The 22,798-nt window shown below is 51.8% G+C and overlaps 1 protein-coding gene across 3 annotated transcripts; it reads left to right on the top strand.

The window, feature by feature from the left end:
- Positions 1–21,389, top strand: VPS9D1 (VPS9 domain containing 1). 3 transcript variants are annotated; one of them, XM_077931628.1, is made up of 15 exons: positions 1–132; positions 3,940–4,015; positions 4,718–4,810; positions 5,103–5,265; positions 5,433–5,544; positions 6,458–6,520; positions 8,900–8,952; positions 9,075–9,162; positions 9,839–9,924; positions 12,012–12,520; positions 14,554–14,683; positions 14,886–15,094; positions 15,601–15,685; positions 17,227–17,331; positions 19,668–21,389. In XM_077931628.1, the coding sequence occupies exons 3-15, from the start codon at positions 4,732–4,734 to the stop codon at positions 19,759–19,761; spliced, it is 1,776 nt and encodes a 591-aa protein (XP_077787754.1). In that variant the 5' UTR covers positions 1–132; positions 3,940–4,015; positions 4,718–4,731; the 3' UTR covers positions 19,762–21,389. The 3 variants fall into 3 exon arrangements, with proteins under 3 accessions (XP_077787754.1, XP_077787753.1, XP_077787752.1); XM_077931627.1 differs by lacking the exon at positions 1–132 and adding an exon at positions 140–706; XM_077931626.1 differs by lacking the exon at positions 1–132 and adding an exon at positions 1,710–1,907.
- The last annotated feature ends 1,409 nt before the right edge of the window (positions 21,390–22,798 follow it).

The following is a 22,798-nucleotide window of genomic DNA, read 5'->3' as shown; positions in this document are numbered from 1 at the left end:
GGGTGGCGGACCTGCTGCGAGAGCCGCCTCTTCTCGCCCGGAGCGGGTCTGCCGCGGGCCTAGAGACGGGCTGAAAGCCGCTTAGTCGGAGCCGCGCCGTCTCCGCTGTCCTTCGACGGATGCGCCCGCAGGGTAGGGAGGGCGCCGGTGCGGCTGGAGAAAGACTGCTGGCAGGGGCGGGCACCGGAAGAGTTTTGCCTTTTAAGTCAAAAGGCTGTTTGGCATCAGGGCACATAACGAGCGCCAACTTGATTAAAATATTGGAGTTGGGGCAGGTAGGTCCTATCCCGCACAACTGATCACAAGTCATGGCATTCGCACACCATTTGAATAGCAGTGCCCATCAACTTTGAGGGACCCCAGTTGGCTCCTGCGATGGGCGCAAAGTTCTGGTGTTATGAAAGAGGGACAAAAAGTTTTCTCTATCCACTTTCTGAGCTTTCCTGAGGAGAGCATTCCAGAGAGAAAGATGGTGTTCACCACCTAGTTCACTTACGACAGTGAGCACATGAGGTGAGGAGGCTCTGAAGACGGGCAGAGTCCTGTAGAGAGTAGATCTTGGATCTACAGAAAGTAGATGCCATTGTGGTGCTGGAAAGGAAGGAAGGAAGGAAGCAAACAAACAGACAGACACTCTTCAAAACAAGCAACCCATCCTTTACCACTAGACCCCCGCTGTTACTTGAAGAAAAGCCTCTTTGCATAGGTAATGTTGTTTATTATCACCACTGTATAATAAATATTTAATTTACTACATAAGTAGTGTACCTTCTAAACTGGGCAATTTTGCCCCCAAATCCGGGGGGGGGGGGGATTAAAGCATTGGTGGCATAATAAAGGTGCTTCGGAGTGTGTTCTATGCATGCTTAGGGGGTAATAAGGAACCTGAGAAGTGCAAAGGATAATTTTCGAACATATTGCGAAAATTGTGTGTTTTGTAGGTGCATAAGCACATTTGCTATGGGCTTGCATATGTGTGTTACTTGTAAGACTAAGGCTGCACACACCAAACATTACGCATGACTTCTCACAAAGAATCCTGGGAACTGTAGTTTACTCCTTGCAAAGCTTCAATTCCCAGCACCCTTAACAAACTAGTTTCCAGGATTCCTTGGGGGAAACTATATTTTTAAAATGTATATTGTGTATGCAGCCAAAAAGTACGCTACCACCCCCAAAATACCCTTTGCTCCTTTTGTGCTCTCCTCCCAAATATTCTCATGTAGCACCCCCACTGCAAGGGGACCAGCCTGCGATATTCTTGCTCAAATGAGCATAATGCTAATGTGGTGAGCCAATGCAAAATTAGGCTTGCCATACGTCAGGAAAATTCCTGACATGTCCTAGTGTTCGGGTGTAAAAATGGTATCATGGGGGAATTTTGCCGAATCGGCAAAATGTCAGGGAAAACCTAGATGTATGGCAACGCGATGGAAAAACCAGCGGAAACAGTTTCAAAAGCTCAGCAATGTTGGGGTTCAACTTTACGGGTGTCAGGAATTTTACTTTTTGAAATATGGCAACCCTAGCAAAATCGTTAACAACCAAGGCCCCAAAGGGTCTTTCGGAGCGTCTTGCGAGCCCAAAGGTCGCGCTCGGGAAAAGCGACGAGCCTCCCTGCGCGCTGCCGGCCAATGGCAAAATAGACGGAGAGCGCTGCTGGCAGCAGCTCCGCCCACTTCTGACCTCATCTGCCCCGGCTCCGGTGCTCTAACTCATCCGGTTCTGCCGTGCCCGCTCTCTATTCTTCCCGTCCGGGCGGTGCTCCCTAGAGGAAAGGTTCCGGCCCAGCCATGGCCGCCTCGGCACCCGCCCCGGCAACCCCGGAGCCAGCGGCGAAGCCGCTACAGGGCGCCATGAAGCTGGCCAGGGGCGCCCTCGAGCTGGACGCCGGAGACCGGCCGCGGGTGAGACGGGATGAGGGAGGGGCGGCGAACAGCTCCCCCCCGGCTTTACAGGAGAGGGGAGGTTTTGCTCGGGTCGGAGTACGTGTGAATGCGCATTCCGTGTTAGCTGCTGCCGGGGGTTTGGCGTGGCTTTGAAGAGAGGGGAGGAATTGAGGTGCCTTTGGATTCCCCAAGCCCCTCTCTGCCCGACGTCCACGGGCCCGGGTGGGGTGGGGCTCTTTCCTCTGCGGCGGACAAAGACCCTGCGGGGCATCCCGCTCCTTCTGCGCCAGCGGCCCATCCAGTGGTCAGCGCTGCCCAGCTCCCCACTTTCCTCGGCCTTGGCGTCCGGCCCCCTACCCTTGCTTCGGAAGCGCCCTTGCACACGCCTCGCATCGCTTCAAGCTCCGTAATGCAAATGCCGTCTGCGGCCGTTGCTTTGTTCCACGTCTAGATTGCTGTCTTAAAAAACAACAACACAAAAACGATTATTCATGTGGTGCCTTCAGTGGGTTTCCTTTACTGGTTTCCTTAGGAGGATTTAAATGCACTAGACTGGTGCCCTCCAGATGTTTTGGACTACAACTCCCATCAGCCTTTGTTAGGGGCTGATGGGAGCTGTAGTTCATAAGACGATCCTGCTGGATCAGACCAATGACCCATCTAGTCCAGCATCCTGTGGTCAACCAGATGCCTGTGGGAAAGCAGGGCCTGAGTGCAAGAACACTCTCAGCAAAGTGTTTTCTAGCAACTAGTATTCAAGAGCATAGCTGCCTCCAACTGTGGAATTCAAAACATCTGGAGGGTACCATGTTGGATCAAGCTAGGCCTTGCCCTTTCACGAACACTCATTTATTTGGCTTCAAGTTAGGATTAGAGCCTGCCGCACCCCTTTCAGGGCCGAGAGTAGCATTTCTTTGTGGCCAACTTTTCAGGGGTTGCATGTCAGAGGTGGGCATGGCCAGAGGCAAAACTGAGCAGAGCAACAGATGTGGCGTCATTACATTAAATGTTCCTGTAAATGGCCCATTGCCAAGAAAAGCCGACATGGCCACATTTTATTTCAAAAAAGGAAACTTCCCCCAAATGAGAAGCTTCCCCCAAATGGGATTGGTAAAAAGAAATTTGAAAGGCAAAGTCAAGATTCAATTCAAATTCAATTCAAAGATTCAAATCATTCCAAAACGCTTGGGAGATGTTTAAAAACATAATATTAGAAATTCCACTGGAGTGTATACTGCAGATCAGGAAGGTACCACGAGGTCCAGTGCTGTTACAGGCAAGGAGGCTTCCTTTAAAAAGTGGAAGTCTTGTCCAAATGAAGGGAACAAAAAAAAGCACAAACCTTTGCACAAAAAGTGGCTGCAGACAGCAAGGAATGCTAAAAATATATATTGAGCACATTGCTAAAAACATTAAGACAACTACAAAGTAGTTCTTTAAATGTATTAGTAGCAGGAGACTTTCTTGGCAGGCGGTTGGTCCCTTTGGCACACGAGGAAGTCAAAGGTGTGCTAAAGGAGAAGAAATTGCAGAGAAAGCAAATGAGATGTGGGTCTTGTCTTCACTATGGAAGATATAGGGCAGACCCCATGGCCTGAACTAACTTCTGTAAGAGGGGAGTATGAGAAACTGAGGCAGATACTGGTGACAAGAGATGAACTTGTAGGCCTAAGAGACAAAATAAAAATTATTGCGTTTGAATCCTGCTTGCAGGTTTCCATAGGCATCTGGTTGGCCACTGTGAGAATCGGATGCTAATCTAGATGGATCTTTGGCCTGATCCAGCAGGCTCTTCTTATATTATTACCTCTGCTCTATAGCACCCCAAGTGGCAACATTTTCAGGGCTGACAATGCAAATAGCACACTGCCTGAGAGAGCTGTCACAACATCCTCTGGGACAGGATTCTGACTTATGCTTCCCAAATTGTTGCACTGCAGCCAAGCATCTGGGACTGGTCTTGAGAATGGGAAGAGTAGGAGCTGTGTACCGATACTGGGGACTTACCCTGCTGAACTGTATTTCTCTCCTGTTTCCCTCTGTTTGGCAGGAAGCCTACGTGGAATACCTGAAGAGCATCAGCTACATTTCCCAGGTCCTGTTGGAAGAGGCGGCAGCAGGCAATGGTGTGTCTAGGGTTTTGCTTTGCAGCTTAAGTGGTTGCTCTCCTGGCTGGTTTATGTTTCTCGTGGCTAGAAGGTGCCACTTCCCGAGGTGGCGATGGGCTCGTGTGGATTGCTGAGCCCTTAGGCTGCCTCTGTGGCTCTTAAGAATGGGTTCTACAGGAGACTAGGAGGACTGTTAGAAATAAGCAAACATGTCTGGATACTCAGGACCAGAACAAATATTTGTAGAGGTCAGAGGCAACTAACAGTGTATTTGCTTAGGGAGTTGTGAACTCTGCTGTGCCCCACCCCACCCCACCAAGTTTTCCTACTAGTCAATAACATCCCTCCTCTCCTGGATAGTGAAGCTGGCTGGACAAAACTGGGCAGATTTTATGGCTCCATCTGGCATGGAGCCTTCAGAATGTCGAGGTGGAGGGACTCTTGAGAAGGCCCTTTGTTAAGCTGCTGTTGGCTGGAGGCACATTGCCAATTGCTGCAGTTCTTGAGTGTGTTTGTGGAAGGCTTTGGGGCTGCTCTTTCCTGATGCGGTTCCTGCAAGATGGGCCAATTGTTGTGGAACAAGTATGGAGAACATAGCCTTTCTGGCAAGGTGGGGGCAGGGAAGGTGACCTTGTGGTTGATGATAGCGAGCCTGAGGATATTTGACTTCCAAATGTGACGGGGCTGAGGCATTGCACTTTTTCTGTCCTTCCCTTACAGCGGATGGAAACGACATGACACCCGACACTCCCAAGATGCTGAAAGTGGCAGAGCAGTGCCTGGAAAGAGCCAAAAGCAGCATTGCCAAAATCGGTGAAGGATGTTCCTCTCTCTCTCTCTCTCTCTCTCTCTTTCTCTCTCTCTCTCTCTTGCTTCATTTCTGTTATCAATTTTGTTGATGTTAAAATGTGACTTTGGGCTGAAATTCCAGGATGAAAGCTAAGGAGGGGGCTGCATGTTTAATATTCACATCAGTGAATTGTTCATAAATTGCATAACAAGTTATAACAGCTCATCGCCAATCCTTCCAGGGATGGGCCAGGGAGGCTCTGTGGTTCCTTGCTTTGCCCAATGCTCAGCTGTTGTCTTTTCTCCCCAACACCAGGAAAAACTAAGCTGAAGCTGGCAGCAGCGGAGAGGATTTTGGGCCCTGCTCCTGTCTCCCGCCACCGCAGGGTCTTCTCGGATGAAGGCGGGAAGCTGTCGCCTTTCCTGCCTCCCGAGATGTTCCAGAAGCTGCAAATTACAGAAGTGCAGTGTGCGAAAAAGTAAGGGGAGCCTTCTTGATGGGCTGGTGGCTTGACTTGGGGGGTAAGGGAAGGGTGGTGACTGAAGCTCCCAGCCTTCTGCTGGAGGTTCCTGGGATAACCGGTTCTGGGCTGAGAGTTTCCTCTGTTTCTGCTGACCCTTTGAAGCATTTCTGCTTCCTGTGCAGGGAGCTCACCCCTCTGGAGGAGGCATCGCTGCAGAACCAGAAGCTGAAGGCCACCTACGAGGCTCGGCTGGCCCGCCTCAACCCCAGTCAAACCATGCAGAAGACATCGCTGGCAAGTGGGGCTTGTGGGTGCAGTGGGTGGCCCGGAGGATGGGTCCCAATAGGGCTGAGTACAACACCCCACCCCACAATCCGATCTGGGGCCCCTTCTGACACCTCAAATCCATCCTGATCTTGCCCAGGACAATCTGGGGCCAAGCTGACCCACATCTGGGCCCTGAATTGATTTGGGGGTCAGCCCATATGCTTAATTAAACATGTGGTTGGAAGGAGGAAAAAGGCGCTTCCTTCGGTCCTGCTGGGGGCTGCTTTGCAAGCGGATTCCCTGCGGGGAATGCGTTGTCAAAGCAAACCTTGAAGGGGTGTCCTGCCTCTCCTCCCTGCTCCCCACTGCCCAACTGCTTGCTTTTCAAGAGCCCTGGGAATTTTGGGAGTGGGGACCTCCTTGCACAGCCTTGATAATGTGGCACTGGGTTGGTGGTGGAAGGGGAAGTTGCAGCTCCTCTTCCTGGCTGATCCCTAAGTGCAGCACAATGCAGAGCAGACCCCTACATTGTCCGTCTGGCTCCCCCGCTCTGGCCATGACTGTGGGCTACTCCCCTGGAGGTGCTTAGTTGCCTTCTGGTACCCAGCAGGCTGTGCCTCTGCCATCTCCTGTTTTTTAAGAAGCTAATTTCAAGGGAACGACCCACCTGCCACCATAGCAATTTCCTAACAGTAGTGATGGTGGTGCAGTTGTGCATAATGAGTACACAACACCATCCATTGACAAATTGTACCAGCAGTGACAACATTCATGTGAAGGAAGCTCCAGGCTACAGAGGTGGGGGATTCGGGCCCCCCACAGTTTCTGTGCTTGCTTTGTGGAGGAAATGTTTTTGGTGTCCTTGTCCTTCTTCTTTCCCCACTCCTGGTCCAAACAGTTCTGTGAAGTGTAGCCTCAGTGCCATTTCTTTACCCTACAGACTCTTTCCCTTCAGCGCCAGATGATGGAGAACTTGGTGATTGCAAAAGCACGAGAAGAGACAGTATCCTTTTCTGGGGAAGATGCTTAATTGCTCTTCAACCATCCTTGGAGGTGACCAACTCAGGGGGACATGACAGTAAGAAGTTTGGCAGGGACAGTTCCTTGCAGGTTCTCAGATCTGTGAATGGGATTAAATCATACCTGTCTAATTTTTCATGGGTAACCAACCCTGATTCCCTTCAGGTGTTGACTACAACTCTCGTAGAAACAGATGACTGACAGCAATGGTTCTCCAGGACTTCAGGCAGGAAGACTCTCCCAGCCCTACCTGGAGAAGCCAGTGGGAGTTAAACCTGGGACATCTTCTGCATGCAAAGATGCATTGCCTCCCTCATCATTCCTAACTGCTGTCCATGTTGGCTGGAGCTGAGCCCACAATACATGGAGGGCACTGTCTAGACTTCCCCTGCCCTACTTATTCAGGGGCTCTGCTCTGAGTGAAGGTCTGGGTTTTTGTGCGGGAGATGATGATTATTACTGGGAGATCAGCTTTTGCATCTCTGCTTTACTGAGATTTTCAAGGTGGGAGAAGGATGCTGGCAAACTGGAATGCCTCCAGGAGCGAGCTGCAGGGCAAATTGTAAAATGACAACTAGCTGGAGAAGTCTGGGTGCAGAGGAGGAGGAGGTGGCTGTTCCTGGGCCTAAGGGTGCGCAGAATGGTCCAGGCCTTGAAAAGGGAATTAGGAAGGTGAGCCACTTCTTGAGCAGAATGGCCAGAGAGTAAGCCAGGAAGCAGGGCTGGCCAGCTCTCACCAACTTGGTGCCCTCCAGCTACTTTGGACTACAACTCACATGAAGCCTGAGGTCATGGACGCCACAGCACTGTCGGGATCGGGGAAGGAAGGAAGGGGAAGGAAAGGGTGGAGAGCTGAATTGTGGGAATGGGTTGGAGGAAGCAGGAACCTTCCCTTTCCACCCCGATTTCAGTCACATTGGAAGGGAGAGCAGGGTTGCCATCTCTTCCCTCTTGACCTTCCTGCGAAGCAGAGAGCCTCAGTGGAAGCTGGGAAGGGCTTTAATCAGCCAAGGGAGGGGGCAGAATGACTGAACAGGAGTCAGAACCAGGCCCCTCCTACGCAGATGAGAGCAGACCCAGCTGCCTCTTGGAGCATGCACTTGCAGTCTTGACCTTCCCTTGAGGCGAGAGCATCTCCTGAGTGCGCATGCCTTGGCTTTAAATGTGTGGCAAGAGGGGCGGGCAAACTCATTGGGACATCTTTGTTGCTTAGACTTGCTGCTGAACTTCTTGCCTTGCTCCTGAACTCCTGAATCATTACTTATGAGCCCTCATTCTCCTGATGAGCCTTTCCCGCCACCTGCCTGAACAAAGCTGTCTTTCTTACCTCCAGGGAAGAACCTCTGCCTGCATATGTTGGGGGGGAGCCAGGTTCCCCTGCTAGCATGGCCGTACAATGACAGGCCTGATGGGAGTTGTAGTCCAAAACAACTGGAGGGCACCAAAGGCTGACCAAGTCTAGTGTCACATCTCCCGCAGTGAGCCAGGCAGATGCCTCTGGGAAGATCACAGTCAGGACCCAGAAGCAGCAGCCTCGCCTATTTCTTTGTGTAGTGGTTAAGAGCAGTGAACTAGTAATCTGGTGAACCGGGTTTGATTCCCCGCTCCTCCACATGCAGCTGCTGGGTGGCCTTGAGCCAGTCACACTTCCCTGAAGTCTCTCAGCCTCACTCACCTCACAGAGTGTTTGTTGGGGGGGAGGAAGGGAAAGGGGATTGTTAGCCACTTTGAGACTCCTTCGGGTAGTGATAAAGCAGGATATCAAATCCAAACTCCTCTTCTTCTTCGTACCCAGCAACTGAGATTTAGTGGCTCTGACCCTGTAGGTCAAATCCCACCCTTCTGTTAATAACCAGGGACAGACCATCACATTCTCCTCCATGGATTTGTCTTGCTAGTGGGTTGCAAACCTCTGCCCCTGATCTTCTTTTTTGAAATAGCTGAAAGCAGTTGGACAATCCTGCCATTGTCCTCATGCCTTTCCCTGCCCCCTGTTCCAGGCTAGGCATGCACACTTCACCCAGACTCCCCTCCTTGGATTTACCCCCAACACTGTTTCTTTCTCTTGGTAGACTTTGGAATCTCTCCCCCCCCCCCCCGGGCACTTTGTATGGATGTCTGTGAGGTCAGATGCTGGTGGCTGGGCTCCTCTCTTCCCCTCCAGTGGCTCCCTTCTCCCCCCAACTGACCAGGAGGACTGGAGTTACCGGATGCCTCCTATGTTTACCTGCCCGTGAGCTTGTGATGCTTGCAAATGGAGGAACAGGCCCCCTGTTGGCCTCTGGGGAGATGTGGTCACTCTGGCAGAGGCGGAGGAGGAGGGAGTGTTGCATTGTGAAACCTTAACTCTGCTTCCCTCCAGCTCCAGAGGAAGATGGAGGAGCGTCGGCTGCGGCTGCAGGAAGCAGCCAACAGGCAAGTCTGCCCTGTGGGGGCCAAGCAAAGCCTCCTTGTGCCCCCAGATCGTGGCTTGGAAAGGGAGGCCTGGGTGCTCTGCTCCCCCACTGACCCCGAGCCTTGTGCTTGCATCTCCTTAGGAGGTTTTCCAGCAATGCGGTGCTGACCCCAGAAGAGCAGGAGCAGAGGGCCATTTACGCCGCGATCCTGGAGTACGAGCAGGACCATGTACGTGCGAGGCCAGCAATGGGTGGTGCAGTTGGTTGCAACAGCGCAAAACCGAGTGTCCTCTACCTGGTGCCTCTCAAGCTCCAGCTCTGAAAGGATGTGGTCTTTTACTGGAAAGGGCAGGGGTGACAGAGAGCCACCGTGGGGGGCCTGAGTCTGGAAATGGGGCGGAGAGGCTAAATCCACCCAGCATTCTTGGTTGTGCTTGGGGGATTTAAAGGGGAGAGCTGCAGCTTGGCGGGAGAGTATGTGCTTGGCATACAGAAGGGCCCAGGTTCAGCTCCTGGGGTTGTATTTGGGGTTGGGAAAGGACCCGCTGCCTGGAAAAACCTGGAGAGCTGTTTCCAGTCAGTGTTGGCAATACTGAGCTGGGTTGACTTGGCCAAAGGCACCTTCCTGTGCTCTGTGCTAAGCCTTCTCTTTGCAAATCCAGAATCATAACAGGAAGGGAATCTAAGGTCCCTTAATGGGAAGTCTCCCCCCTCGCCCCCTTGCCTAGGTGGGTCAGGCCGCTGAGGGACATCCCCCCGAGCACACACACAGCAGAGGGGGGGGGTGGAGGCATCAACCAGCACCATGTTTGCAGCTTTCGGTGTTTGCCAGATGGGAATTGGGGACTGTTCTGCAAGTGGAAAGGGTGGCTGACACAAGGCAATGGTGTTCTCTGCTCCCACAGGAGTGGCCAAGGTTGTGGAAAGCCCAGCTGAGGAAGAGCCCCAACGATCTGTCTCTGGTGCCCAAGCTCATCTCCCACCTCCTCAGGTAAGGAGCAAATGGCTGTAACCTGTGTGGGCTTTGCTAGGAGGCCTTGGGCAGGAGAAATTACTGCAGTGTGTAATATGTGAGACTGCCTCTGAAGACGGTACAGAAACTTCAGCTGGTGCAGAATTTGGTGGGCAGGTTGCTCACTGCGACAACATGGTTTGAGCATATAATGCCAATCCTGACCCAACTACACTGGCTGCCAGTCAGTTCCCAGACCCAATTCAAAGTGCTGGACCAGAATACCTCAAGGACTACCTCTCTCCATATGAACCTACCCGGACCCCGAGATCACCTTCTTAGGCCCTTCGTGTACATCCTCTCTGAGAGGTCCAGAGGGTGGCAACACGAGAATGGGCCTTCTCTGCAGTGGCTCCGTGCTTGTGGAATACTCTCCTCGGGGAGATTCACCTGACAACTGCATTACATATCTTTAGGTGCCGGGGTGGCAACACGAGAACGGGCCTTCTCTGCAGTGGCTCCCCGTCTATGGAATGCTCTCCCCAGGGAGGTTTGCCTGGCGCCTTCATTTTACACCTTTAGGTGCCAGGCAAAAACATTCCTTTTCTCTTAGGTCTTTGGCTAATTAAACAATCTGTGGCCTTTTAAACTGTGTTTGGCAGGTGGGGGGGGGTATTGTTTTCATTTGTCACTATGTCTGTATTCTTGTCTTTTTACATTGCATTTTTGGATGATAGTTTTATTAGTTTTCAATTACAATCCAATAATAGCCTCATTATAACAATATCAATTTATAATATAATTACTAATGCCAATTGTTCAAATACCAAATTATATAATTTAGATAAGGTGCCCCCCTTCATGCTAGAATTGATGGTTTAATGATATTTTTTGTGTGTGTTCCAAAATCTTATTAATTTCAATTACATTCTGGTCATAATAATAATAATCCCTTATAGAACAACTGCAATATTTACATTGTAAACTGCTCTGTGACCCTCTGATGAAAGGTGGTATAGAAATTTAATAAATGATATTTTTAAAATGGTGGTAGATTATTGTGGCCCAAGCAGGGGTGGTGGCCTTGAGGTTGCCTGTGAGTGCCCTTCTCAGCATTGCCCATGCTCCTGCCATAAGAGACGGCAAGGGGAAAGCATTCATCAGCTGCTGGGGAACTCCCTGCCCTGTGACTGTCTTCAGACAAGTCATTGCCTGAGCATCTGTCAGAAGCTTTGGAAGGACTTTTCAGGAATGACTTATGAGGTGCATAGTTAAGTTGTTGTGTAGCCTGGATTTTCAGTCAGCTAATATTTTGGCTTCTAGCACATAATCAGACATCTGCTCTCCTCCCAATATGCCTTGCAGAATCGTTGTGGAAATAAACTGGGGGCACCCTGAGCTCCTTGGAGGAAAGCTGGAGAAATATAGGCAGAGTTGTCACCACCTAACTTCTACTGAGAGTAGACCCACTGAAATTAATAGACCTAACACAGTAATGCCCATTAATTTCAGTGGATCTGCACTGAGCTTCACTAACAGTAGATACAACACAAATCATTTTGGTTGGCTGTGCATGCTTACTTGCTTCCAAATGAACCTGCCAAGCAGTGGTGGAAGAGCATCTGTGGTGGGCTCCCACTCCCCTCTGCCCCAGCATCTGGCATGGCCAATGGTCAGGACTGAATGGAACTGGAGTCCAGCAACATCTGGAGGCCCCCACAGATTTTCCCTGCCCCTGCTGTGTCAAGGGTGCTGCTGCAAATCTCTTACATCCACTGACCCCAAACCTTTCAGGAGGCAGCTGCTGCAAAGCTTAGATAAACGAAGGTAAGGATGTGACCTTGCACAGACTCCCCTGAGGTCATCCCTCCTCTCGCCTGAGGGTCTTGTGTTCATTTTATGCTGTCATGAGATCTAGGAACCTTAAACCCTTCTCAGTTATAGTCCATGTCAGCTCTTGGGCAGCTGATGTCTCTGCACCTGTTGGTCAAAGGTGGCCTCCTTGTTTTGTTCTGCCCCAAGAGAGCGAGAGAGAAAGTGGTGCAGCCCCCAAAGGGAATGGGTCCGTGGGTGCGGGTCCTTCCTGCCATGATTCTCTAACAAGTCCCTCGTTTCCTTGCCTCCAGCTTTGCGGATCACCCCATCTGCCAGCTGCTGCGGAAGCTGCAGTGCTCGGCCTACAGCCGCGTCTATCCACTCGTGAGCTGGGGCAGAGCAGACGCTCGAGCCGTTGGGAAGGTCTCCCGAGGCCTTTCCCTCTCCTCCTCTCTGGATGCCGAGGCCTTCCTCTCGCCAGCCCCCGAGGGCCGGAGGCTGCGGTCCTCCCAAAGCATGCACTCCATGTTCTCCGTCCAGGAAAACAACAAGCTCAACCTGCGGCACAGCGTTTCCAGCAGCCCCCTCATCGAGGACCCCAGCCTGAGCACCCCGGAGCGGAGCCTGCCTCGTGAGGAGCCAGCACCTGCCCTGGCAGAGAAGGAGAGTTCCTTCGAAGACCTGGAGCAGTTCTTGTCTGCCTCCGAAGCCTGGCCTTCAGGGCCCCTGAGAGAGCCCCAGGGCCCGCCGGCCGGGAGGAAGCTGTCGAGCCAGCAAGAGCAGCTCAAAGCAGTCGTGAAGGACATTCACAACGCCATTGGTGAGAGCAGATTAATTAGCTTGCAAGAACGAAAGAGCCTTTTGCATTTATTACGGAGTAAGGCTTTTGTGCGTTAGGTGTCTGTTTCGTCCAATGCATGCAGTTTTGTCTCGTGTTGCGAACACATATTATATAGATTGGGGCTGTAAAAAGCAAAGTAAGAGGGAAATGAAACACAGAGCAAATCAGCAGTGGTGGTTCACAAATCTGTTTTGGACGATGCAGACATCCTGGTATCAGTACACCAGTTAACACTCATAACTTTAAAAATAAATAAATCCTGTCTCTTGGTTCAGGTTTTTTTTTAACGTAGAATACCTTCTATCTATAAGCTCAGAGCAGCTTACAAAAGATTTTCACAATAAAAACCACCACCAAGTCTTTTGCATCGGACACAGGGCAGGCGGCCATGGCAGGGAGGGGTGACCACTGACCTGGGGGGGGGGGAGAGGGGTGCTGTGAAAGTAGTAAAGATGTGCCAAATCCTACAAAGTTGCAATGGACAAGTATGTGAGAATTCAAAGTCGAGGATTTGCCTTCAGCTTCACCCACCCGCTTCAACATGCTCTTTTGATTTTTTAAAAATCAAAACCAGCAAGCGAACCTTGGGACGCTATCCCGTCTCTGCGAAGAACATCAGCAGAGCCCCGCAAGTCCTCTTCTGAAACCATCCAAGCAAGCGGGCACCATCCCCACGTCCTGTGTTGGCAGATTCCATCAATCAGCCTCCCCGCTCTGCCTAGCCTATTGCCTTCCAGTTGTTTTGGACTAAAACTCCCATCAGCCCCAGCATCATATGACCATACTGACAGGGGCTGATGGGAGTCGTAGTCCAAAACAGATGAAGGGCACTGAGTTGTCGAAGGCTGCTTTGAAAGATTCATCTTCTGTGGCTCCCTGAGCACCACCAGAAGGGGGCAGCACTGCCTCCTTGGAATCCTTGTCTCCGAAGGCTGTAAGGTTGCTGACTCCTGTACCTTTCCCCTTAAAAGGGGCTTCCTGCAGTCTTGACCTCCACCATCTCGCTTTCATTAGCTTACTGGTCCACAGAACCTACAGTCTTGGGTGGGAGAATAGAGAAAAATCCACACACATGTGCTGAAAATGTTGGTTCACTGGTGGCTGTTGCCCATTGGGACGGGAGGCAGGGAGACCGATAGAATGCCAGAGCCAGGAAGCTTCTCCTTCTACACAGGCAAGACTTGAGATGGAGCAGGAGGAACCTGCCAGCCAGTTCACACAGGCAGGAGCTGGCTGAGGGCAGACAGAGGTTTTGGGGGCAGTGCCCCATATGGTGCCCCTAACGTTTTGGGGTTTTTTTAGAGCTCAGCAATATATATATATAGAGAGAGAGAGAGAGAGAGAGAGAATAAAATGGATTTGCTGCTACACATAACAGGATCTCATTTCTTTGCATTATTCTGATAATTGATATTTGCCTTGCAAGCAGAAGGTCCCAGGTTCAATCCCCAGTATCATCTCCAGCTAGGGCTGGGAGAGACCCCTGCCTGAAATCATGGAGAGCCAATCAGTCTGTAGGATACTGAGCTGCATGGACCAATGGTCTGACTTGGTATAAGGCAGGTTCTTGCGTTTCTGTAATCTAAGTTAGCAAAAAGAGAACAATAAAATAGGAGAGTGTGGAGTGCAGTGTAAGAAAGTTCCGACTTTCCCCATGAGTGCTGCTATTATTATTATTATTATTATTATTATTATTATTATTATTATTTTATTATTATTATTTTATTATTATTTTATTATTATTATTATTTTATTATTATTACCAAATGTCAATTTTTAAAAGAAAAATCATTATTTTTAGTGCCCCTGCTTTGCTGGTGTCCCAAGGGCGTGCTCAGTCTGCCTTATTGGCTAATCGAGCGCTTCCTTACAGGACCGGCCTTCCCTGTGTTGGTTTCATTTGCTGACCACCCTGTCAGTCCACCTCCTGGGCTGCCTTGTGGAAGTGTCCTGCGCCAGCCGCTCTCTGGAGCCTTTCTGGCTTGCTCTGCCTGAATTGTTTCTCTCCCCAGACAGGCTGCTTTCCCTGACTTTGCTGGCCTTTGAGGGCCTGAACACAGCAGCCTCCAAGGACCAGTGTGTGGCACGTTTGGAGGAGGCCTTCTTTGCCCCACTCTGGGGGCCTCTCCTGGCTGTGTACAGGTAAGGGGGCCATGCCTTTTCTGGCAGAGATCCTCGTGGCGGGACTTTTCGCAGCGCAGCAGGTGGGGCGAGAGCCACCAGTTGAAAAGCCCTGCCTTGTGGACAGTTGCTTCCACTCGGGGGCCTGTGAGTTTGGGAAACCCCACAACATCCATTCAGGCTGTTCCTTTCTCTCTCCCTTTGCTCCACACCCCACACACAGGAATGTCTACAAAGCCCGGGAATCAGCCCTTTCCAAGATCATGGAGCTGCAGAGAAATACGCCCCCCTCTGAAATGGGGATCTCTTCCAAGCTGCTCCCCCAGGGGAACGCCACCTGGGGAATCGGATCCTACCCATACTGCGCCGCTGTGCAGGAGCTGATGCTGATTCCTCTGGGCAGCTGCCCTCAGAAGAAGCTGGAATGCATAGGTGAGGCTGCCTGATGCACGTGAGGTGCTGAGCACCCAAGCATTGGAGACCTGTGTAGAATCCAGAACCATCGGTGCATTAAACGCATGGCAGACTGCATGTCTGTCTATCTAGAGTGCTGGTGGGGAAGAAACCTAGGAACAGAGCCGGGCCTTTGGCCCACCCAGCTTCATGCTGTCTTACACTGACTGGCAACAGTTCTCCAGAGTTTTAGGAAGGGAATACTCCCCCATTGGGGTCTGAATCCGAGTATCACAGCGCTCTCCCCTCCTGTGGTTTCCAGTGACTGGCATGCGGAAGCATCACTGCCTCCAGCCGTGGAGACAGAGCACACCTTTTGTGGCTAGTAGCCACTGAGAGCCCTCTCCTCTACGAATCGGTCCATTCCTCTTTTTAAAGCCGTCTAAGTTGGTGAGCTGCATGGACTTGATAACTGACTTTGTATTGTGTTCCTATGGCACCTCTTTTTAACACGCCCACTGTCTTTTGGCTGCCGTTCCCTGCAGTGCGGACGTTGCGCGTCATCTGTGAATGTGCTGAGGAGTACTGTGGGGGCCGGGAGGGCCGGCCCCAGCCAGCATCGTCTGCCATGTAAGTACTGCAGCCCAAGTCCTTCCTGTGGGGAGAAGCAGGCAGAAACCGAGCCCTGGGTTGGCCCTGGGTGGCAAGAGGCTTCCTCTGTCTTGGAGCCTGCCCCTTCCTCGAGGCGTGGGCTGCTTCTCCTTCCTTCCTTCCTTTGCACAGGCCCTCCCCTCCCCTCCTCTGCTGTCTGGAGCTCCCGGCGCTGCCATTGACTCACTCTCGCTGGCTCCAGGCTTTCCGCTGCCCAGACACGCACCCAGCAAGGGGGCTCGGCCGTGATGGATCCCTTCCGACAGCGGGGCTCCCCGCTGTGCCCAGCCTGAGTGCCGGTCCCCGCGCCTGTGGACCGAGCCCGAGTCTGCCAATTAAGGAGCTTGGATCTGTCAGAGGGACTTAGCCCGCGAGCTGCAGAAGGGCAGCGGGGAGGGAGGGAGGGGGGGAGCGGCTTCCCAGCCAAGCAGCGCTTAGCCAGGCAAAGGGGGAGGGAGGACTGTCAAAAGAATTAAAGTGGGCGAGGGCAAGGCAGCCCAAGGGCTTCAGGGGCAGAGCTCCAGGCCAGGCAGGAGGGGCCCTGAGTCTTGGGACAAATCTGCCAGGCTCCCCGCTGAGCAAGGAATGCAAGGGAGGCTGGGGCCTGCCCCCAGGGATGCTTTGTCTCGCCTGTTCCCCACATTCCAGGGCTAGGCAAGTGGGGAGCTGCTTCCTCTCCCCGGGCCGACTTGCGTCAGAGCGCCTCCGACCACCGGCTGCTGGGGAAAGGCCCTGGCATCTGGGGAACAGCTGGCAAAGTGACCAGCCTCTCTCTCTCTCTCTCTCTCTCTCTCTCTCTCTCTCTCTCTCCCACAAGAGTTACAATTGTGGTGCAAAAAAAGTCTTCTTAGGTTGTATGAGTAGCTTGTTGGGCTGGCTTGCTTCCTTGCCCTCTTGGTCACACCCTTCCTCATTTCCACCCCATGGTGTTATTTGCTAAAATGCATTCTCGTTTTTTTAAAAGTTTGCTTCATTGTTTTCTTATAGAATTGTTATAGAATTGTAGAGTTGGAAGGGACCCTAGTCCAGCCGCCTGCCATGCAGGAATCCCAGCTAAAATGGCAAAGCAAGAAGCAGCAGTAGAACAAAAGCCCAACTTTCCATGCTTTCCAAAGATGTGAGGTTGGATTGCATCCCTTAAGTCGTGCCAACATGCATTCTGTCTACCTTTAGCAAGGAGAAGCTGTGCCCATGAGTAGAGCCTTCTCTGCAGAGGCCCCCAGCAAGAAGGGCTGCCTTATCCATTCCCTGACAGGTGTCTTTCGACAAAGCCAAGGCCAGACAACTATGGGTTTGCAGTGCATTTCAGGGGACTCTCATGCATTTTGGAAATGCACTCCCCCACCCCCCGCAATGCTTTGGCCGTCACTAGTGTACTGGGTACTCCCTAGCTGCCTCTTGCTGAGCCAGACCAAGCACCTCTGGGCACTTCTTGTGCTAAAACTGCCACCTGTGGGACCCCTGAGCCAGCCCTCCCTGCAGTGTGGGCCACAAAGCTGATGTGGAATTTTGTCTTGCAGTGGTGCTGACGATCTCCTTCCCATCCTTTCCTATGTGGTCCTCAAGAGTAACCTGCCTCAGCTGGTCTCGGAGTGTGCTGCGCTGGAGGAGTTCATCCACGAAGGGTAGGCAGCAGGGAAGAAGCGCCTCTGTCGGCCGCTGTGACAAGCAGGGGCCGACCTCTCTCTTGAAGAGAAGGCAGGCAGGCAAGCATATCAAAAGCACATCCCAGTTGAAACCTGCACTTAAATCTTAAGAACCAGAGAACCAAGTTTGGAGCTCTCCTGGACAAAATCACTGTTGGAACTTTCTGCATCAGGCTTTGTAACCAGAAAAGATGTGGTTTGGGGTGTAATTTAATGGTTGGCTGATTCAGAAGTCATGTCCGTTCCTGTATGTTTTTAGGTGCTAAATGCATACTCTGCAAGCCTTATAGCAAGTCAGACCACTGGTCCAGCTAGCTCAGTGTTGTCTGCACAGACTGGCAGGGCAGTTCTCTACAGGTTTCAGATCATGCGTGTGTGTATAAATATTTTCTCAGCCCATCCTGCAGATGTTGAGGACTAAAGCTGCATGCAGAGTGAGTGCTCAGCCACTGAGAATAGTTGAGGGCGTTTCCTGCCACAGCAGCTCCTAGTCACCGGGCATAGTTCTGTCCCCCATTCCCTGGGTGGTTTGGGATGGATTCCTTTGCTCCAGAGGGGATCTAGTGCCTCACTCCATCCCCTTCTCCAAATTTCTGGAGCCATGAGCCTTCACCCACAGGCCCACCCAAGGCAATACAATCTGGCTGGCGACAGACACAGACACCATTGCCTAAATCTGGCCGAGTCTAGCTCTGCCCACCCACAATCTCCATGCCGCCCGCCTCCGCATGGGGAAGGAGTCCCTCCACCACCACCTCAGGCTGTCGGCTCTGCTTACACGGCCTGCCAGCTTTGGAGTCTGAGCAAGACGCAGCCAGCATGTGGGTGAAGCAGCCAAGGCATAATCAGACTGGACAGGTGCATGGGGATCGCAGCTCGGCTCTGGAGCCTCTCCTCTCCAACCTTGCTCTGTTTTGACTGGGAAATGTCCCCATTTCGAGCCCAGAGGCCTCCACAGATAACCCAGAAGCTGCCTAGTGGCCCGGTCACAGCCAGGCATGCAGCCAATTGCAAACTCCAAAAAGCTCTCTTTGTTTTTCTAACTTCTCTGTTTTCAGTAGATACTTCTGTGACTTGTTTTTTGTCCCTGGAGGGACCCAAAGCCTTTCTAGCTGAGCTTGTTCATTATCTGATTGACTGTCTTTTTGGTTTATGCTGCTTTGTCTCAAAAGACTGCAGGGATGAGCACTGAGAACAGCACCCAGCCAGCATAACTTTACCTCCATCCTCTCATTTCTGCTCTGTTTATGCTTTGAACATTTGCCCTGAGTCCAGAAGAGATCTGGGTGACTCCAAAGCTTGCTGCAAGCATCTTAATTATGAATCCATCTTTTTTTCTCCTTAAAAAAGCTTTGCTCTTTCCTGCTGCCTTCAGTAGACGAGTCCTGCAGGTGGCTGAGACCAGGATCGCCATCTAGTTCAGCGTACCCTGTCCTGCAGTGGCCAGCCAGACGTCCCCATGGGAAGCCCACACAGAGGAGAGAGAGGAGGACAGTAGGCCTTCTTCCCTGAGCATTTCCAGCATCCATCATTCAGAGCCAGACTGCCTCTGAACCTGGAGGCTCCACCTGGCCACCGGGGTTGACACAGCATCCTCCATGAAATGGGCACTACATTCAGGACAGACAAAGTACCTCTCCATGCAGTGCTTGGCTATATTTGCTCCCACATGAGGCAGTGATGGCCACCAAGTTGTGGGGCTCCAAAAGAGGAATAGACCAATTCATAAAGGATGCGGCTACTCCACACGATGGCTATGCTCTCCCTCCACTGTCAGAGCCATCTGCCTCTGAATGCCAGTTGCCAAAACCTCAGGAGAGGAGAGGACTGTTGTGCTCAGGTTCAGGTTGCAGGCTTCCCATTGGGTCACCTGAGGGTCACTGTGAGAACAGGATGCTGAACCCGATGGGCCACGGGCCTGATCCAGCAACAAGGCTCTTTTTTGTTGTTGTCGACACTTTCATTGTCTTTTCTCATATTGCCTTATTTAGTCAAGAAACGCAACAGACTGCAACAAGAATATATAAACAAAACATGCATAGTTTGGTTCTCTTCATATGTTCATTTAAAGTCGCCCAATTCCATACATTAATGCAGGGTTCTTCCCCGTCCTGAGTTCTAATATGATGGGAGAGGAAAAAATGACATCTCATTTTCTTGCTAGCATACCCTCTACTACAGGTGTTGCCTGTTGGCTTTAAGGCCCTGAGAGTTTCAGCTTCTCCAGCCAGTCACTTGGACATTGCCATCTGCCTGATGTCTCTCCCTGCAGATGCTGAGCAGATCTTTCTCTGACACTCTCGTTTCCTTGCCAGGTATCTGATTGGCGAGGAGGGGTACTGCCTGACCTCCCTGCAGAGCGCCCTCTCCTACTTGGAATCCCTTCGCCATCCCATCCTGCAGAAGTAGCTGAGCTCTGCCCTGGGATGCCAAGGCGACGGCCTCCCCCTCTTTCCTTCTCCCTCAGGTGGGAACACTCCTGCCCCCCTCCTCCAGTCTGCGAGATGACAGCTTGCGGTGTTCTCCAGAGGGGCCCAACTTCCCCCCCCTGCCTGCAAAAAACAAACCTGCTGAGGAGGAGGAGGCCTCCTGCCCCTCCCTGGACTCTGTGCAATATTGGCAGGGGAAATCTTCATAGCCTTTTGTATTAGCCTGAAATGTTGGAAGGGGGTCCCTGCCTTGCAGCGTGGACTGGATGTGGGAAGGGGGTGGTATCTGACACTACCCTGGCTTTGGGGGAGGGGTGCCTCTCCTGAGCCTCAATTTGCTGCTGACTTTCTGCCTGGATGCACTGGGGGGGACAACGAGAATCAGGCTGTTTCCCTCTCCTGTTTCCCTTGGCTAAGGAGAATCCTCTGTCCCTGTCCCTCCCCAGATCCATTGTATTTGCTGCTGGGTCCAAGGAAGCCAAGCCCCTCTGCCCATCGTAATGCGGGAACTCCTTTTAGCGTCTGCAAGAGCAGTGATGGGCACCTGCCTAGGCCAGCATCTCCTGCCACCACTTCCACCACCACCCGGCCTGCATGCTCCCTCTTGCATCCTTGCTTTTGCTACATGGGTGGTCTGCGGTGGGGAATCAGGAAAAAGGGGGCAGGGGGCAGAGATCCTGCTGGGATTCATACTGTGAGGTAAGAGAGGGGAGTCTGATGTTGTGTGTGTGTGTGTGTGAGAGAGAGACGTATGGATGTTACGTGCATGTATGCTTGGTGAAGCAGGGTAAGACCGGTTCTTATCCACTCCCACTCACTGAAATCATGGGATTGGTGCAGTTTTTAGAGGCTGTTTGTACTGCCTCCCAAGTGCATGGATTTCAGAAAGGAGTGATTGTGTGAGAGAGAGTGTTTGTTTGTGTGTGCGTGTGTCAGAATTTGCACGATCTACTGAAGATAAGCTTTGGCCAGAGTGGAAGCAAAGCCCTGGACCTTGAGCATTTTGAGGCCTCTGGATGAATTTGCACAAAGCCCTGCAGGTGTGTTGCCTGAGTTGCAGTTGAGTCACGCACTGGCAGGACTTCCCTCTGCTACGTTTTCCGGAGGAGTCAAACGGGACTTTGAGAAGGGAGGCCCTGTAATACCTGCCTGAGCCACACCTGCACTGTAAGCCCTTCCAAGCTTGGAGGAGGTTTCAAAGAGCAGAATGGGGAGCAACGGGTCTGATGGGGGTGATCTTCCTCCTTCCTCCTACTGTTATTATTATTGTGAATATTTATTTATGATCACACTCCTCACTCTTTCCTCCAAGGAGCTCAAGCTGGCTTACGTGCTTCTTCCATGTGAGCCTCACAAAAGCCCTGCGAGGTTGGCTAGCCCCTCTGCTGCAAAGACACATTGGCTGCTGTTAAAGGCAAGGAGAAGCGAAAATTGTAAAGCAACGGGGGTCCAGCTGCTGCTGTTCATGCTCAGCGCTGCCTCCTCTTGCAGTGCCCCTGCCTGGCCAGCCATGACTCCTCGAGCCTAAATTGCTGGTTCCTTCCCTTTCCACTTGTCCAGCTTTGCTCTTGGTGGGCTGTAATAAACACACTGTCTTCTGGCTGCTCAGCAAGTCGTGGTTTTTTTTAAAAGTGGGGAGGGAGCATTAACGGTTGGGTGGAGACATGCTTTTATGAGTTCTTCCCCTCCACTCAACATAGCATCAGTTTGGGGAATCATAAAGCCAGCTTGCCTGATCATCGGATGAATTTAGTTGGCCACACACTTTGGGGAGACGGCAATAGACCAGACCTACAGAGGAGCGGACGTGGCGCTGTGGGTAAAACCTCAGCACCTAGGACTTGCCGATCGCATGGTCGGCGGTTCGAATCCCTGCGGCAGGGTGCGCTCCCGTCGTTCGGTCCCAGCGCCTGCCAACCTAGCAGTTCGAAAGCACCCCCGGGTGCAAGTAGATAAATAGGGACCGCTTACCAGCGGGAAGGTAAACGGCGTTCTGTGTGCTGCGCTGGCTCGCCAGATGCAGCTTGTCACGCTGGCCATGTGACCCGGAAGTGTCTGCGGACAGCGCTGGCTCCCGGCCTCTAGAGTGAGATGAGCGCACAACCCTAGAGTCTGTCAAGACTGGCCCGTACGGGCAGGGGTACCTTTACCTTTACCTTTACAGAGGAGCGGAGGGGTGATGGGCTGTTTGTGGCTCACTGGAGGCATTCTAAGCAGGGCCTATTTTCACCCCCTCCCACCTCTTTGCAGGAAGATGTGAAGACCAATCCCAGGCTCGTCAACAGTGTGCAACTTTTATCTTCTGTACTGCTCTTCCTCTCCCTGGATTCAACAGCACTGGGTTGGGGCAGGGGTTAGTGCCAATCTCCCAAGCCTGTTGCAGCTGCCCATGCAACCATGCTATGCTAACCACTTCCTCTTCCATGTGAGAGTTGTCGTGGGGATACGCCATTTCTGTGGAACCCAGCAAAGAGTGGGGAGAAAACTGAATTGGGGCATGTGGAGAGATCAGAGGATGGACCTGGCTTCAGATGGTCCTGGCTCCAGTACTTAACTAGCCAGTTAAGGCCATTGCCTTAATGAAGGAGCTGTCACCTTTCTCTTACCCCACAGACACAGAATCACAGGTTTGGAATGGACCCATGGGTGTCATTCAGACTGAACCCCCCCCCCCAAAAAAAAACACCCTATAAGAGTTCTTTTCTGCTGCAACTGAAACAAAGCCACATGGCCCTCTTGAATGTAAGTGTGATTTGAATGGTTCTGCTACCATTGAGCTAGACCAGGGCAGGGGATAGAGGCAATTTACAGTGAGTCTCAAAGAGAAGTTTATATTCATTTAAGATCTATCTCTTCCCAGGCCTGTGAGAAGGACCTTAACAAACATCTTGTGGTATCTTAACAAGAGGGATGTGTTTTCAAAGACAACAATCTGCCCTCTGGGTGGGGTTTTCCCGACTCCCCTCCAACTTCTGCATGTATGGCCCCTTTGTTCTTCGATAGAAATCGTTTAACAC

Source organism: Podarcis muralis, chromosome 7 (genome assembly GCF_964188315.1).
Source record: "Podarcis muralis chromosome 7, rPodMur119.hap1.1, whole genome shotgun sequence".
In the NCBI taxonomy this organism is placed as follows: Eukaryota; Metazoa; Chordata; class Lepidosauria; order Squamata; family Lacertidae; genus Podarcis; species Podarcis muralis.
This window is presented reverse-complemented; position numbering and strand designations above follow the sequence as displayed.

What these genes read in the sequence shown, in the direction of transcription:
- VPS9D1 (XM_077931626.1), top strand. Translation starts at nt 1,794, where the DNA reads ATGGCCGCCTCGGCACCCGCCCCGGCAACCCCGGAGCCAGCGGCGAAG. An exon ending in CTCATCTCCCACCTCCTCAG is followed by an intron (nt 9,925 to 12,011) that starts GTAAGGAGCAAA and finishes CCTTGCCTCCAG; the next exon opens with CTTTGCGGATCACCCCATCT. An exon ending in CCTCTCCTGGCTGTGTACAG is followed by an intron (nt 14,684 to 14,885) that starts GTAAGGGGGCCA and finishes CCCCACACACAG; the next exon opens with GAATGTCTACAAAGCCCGGG.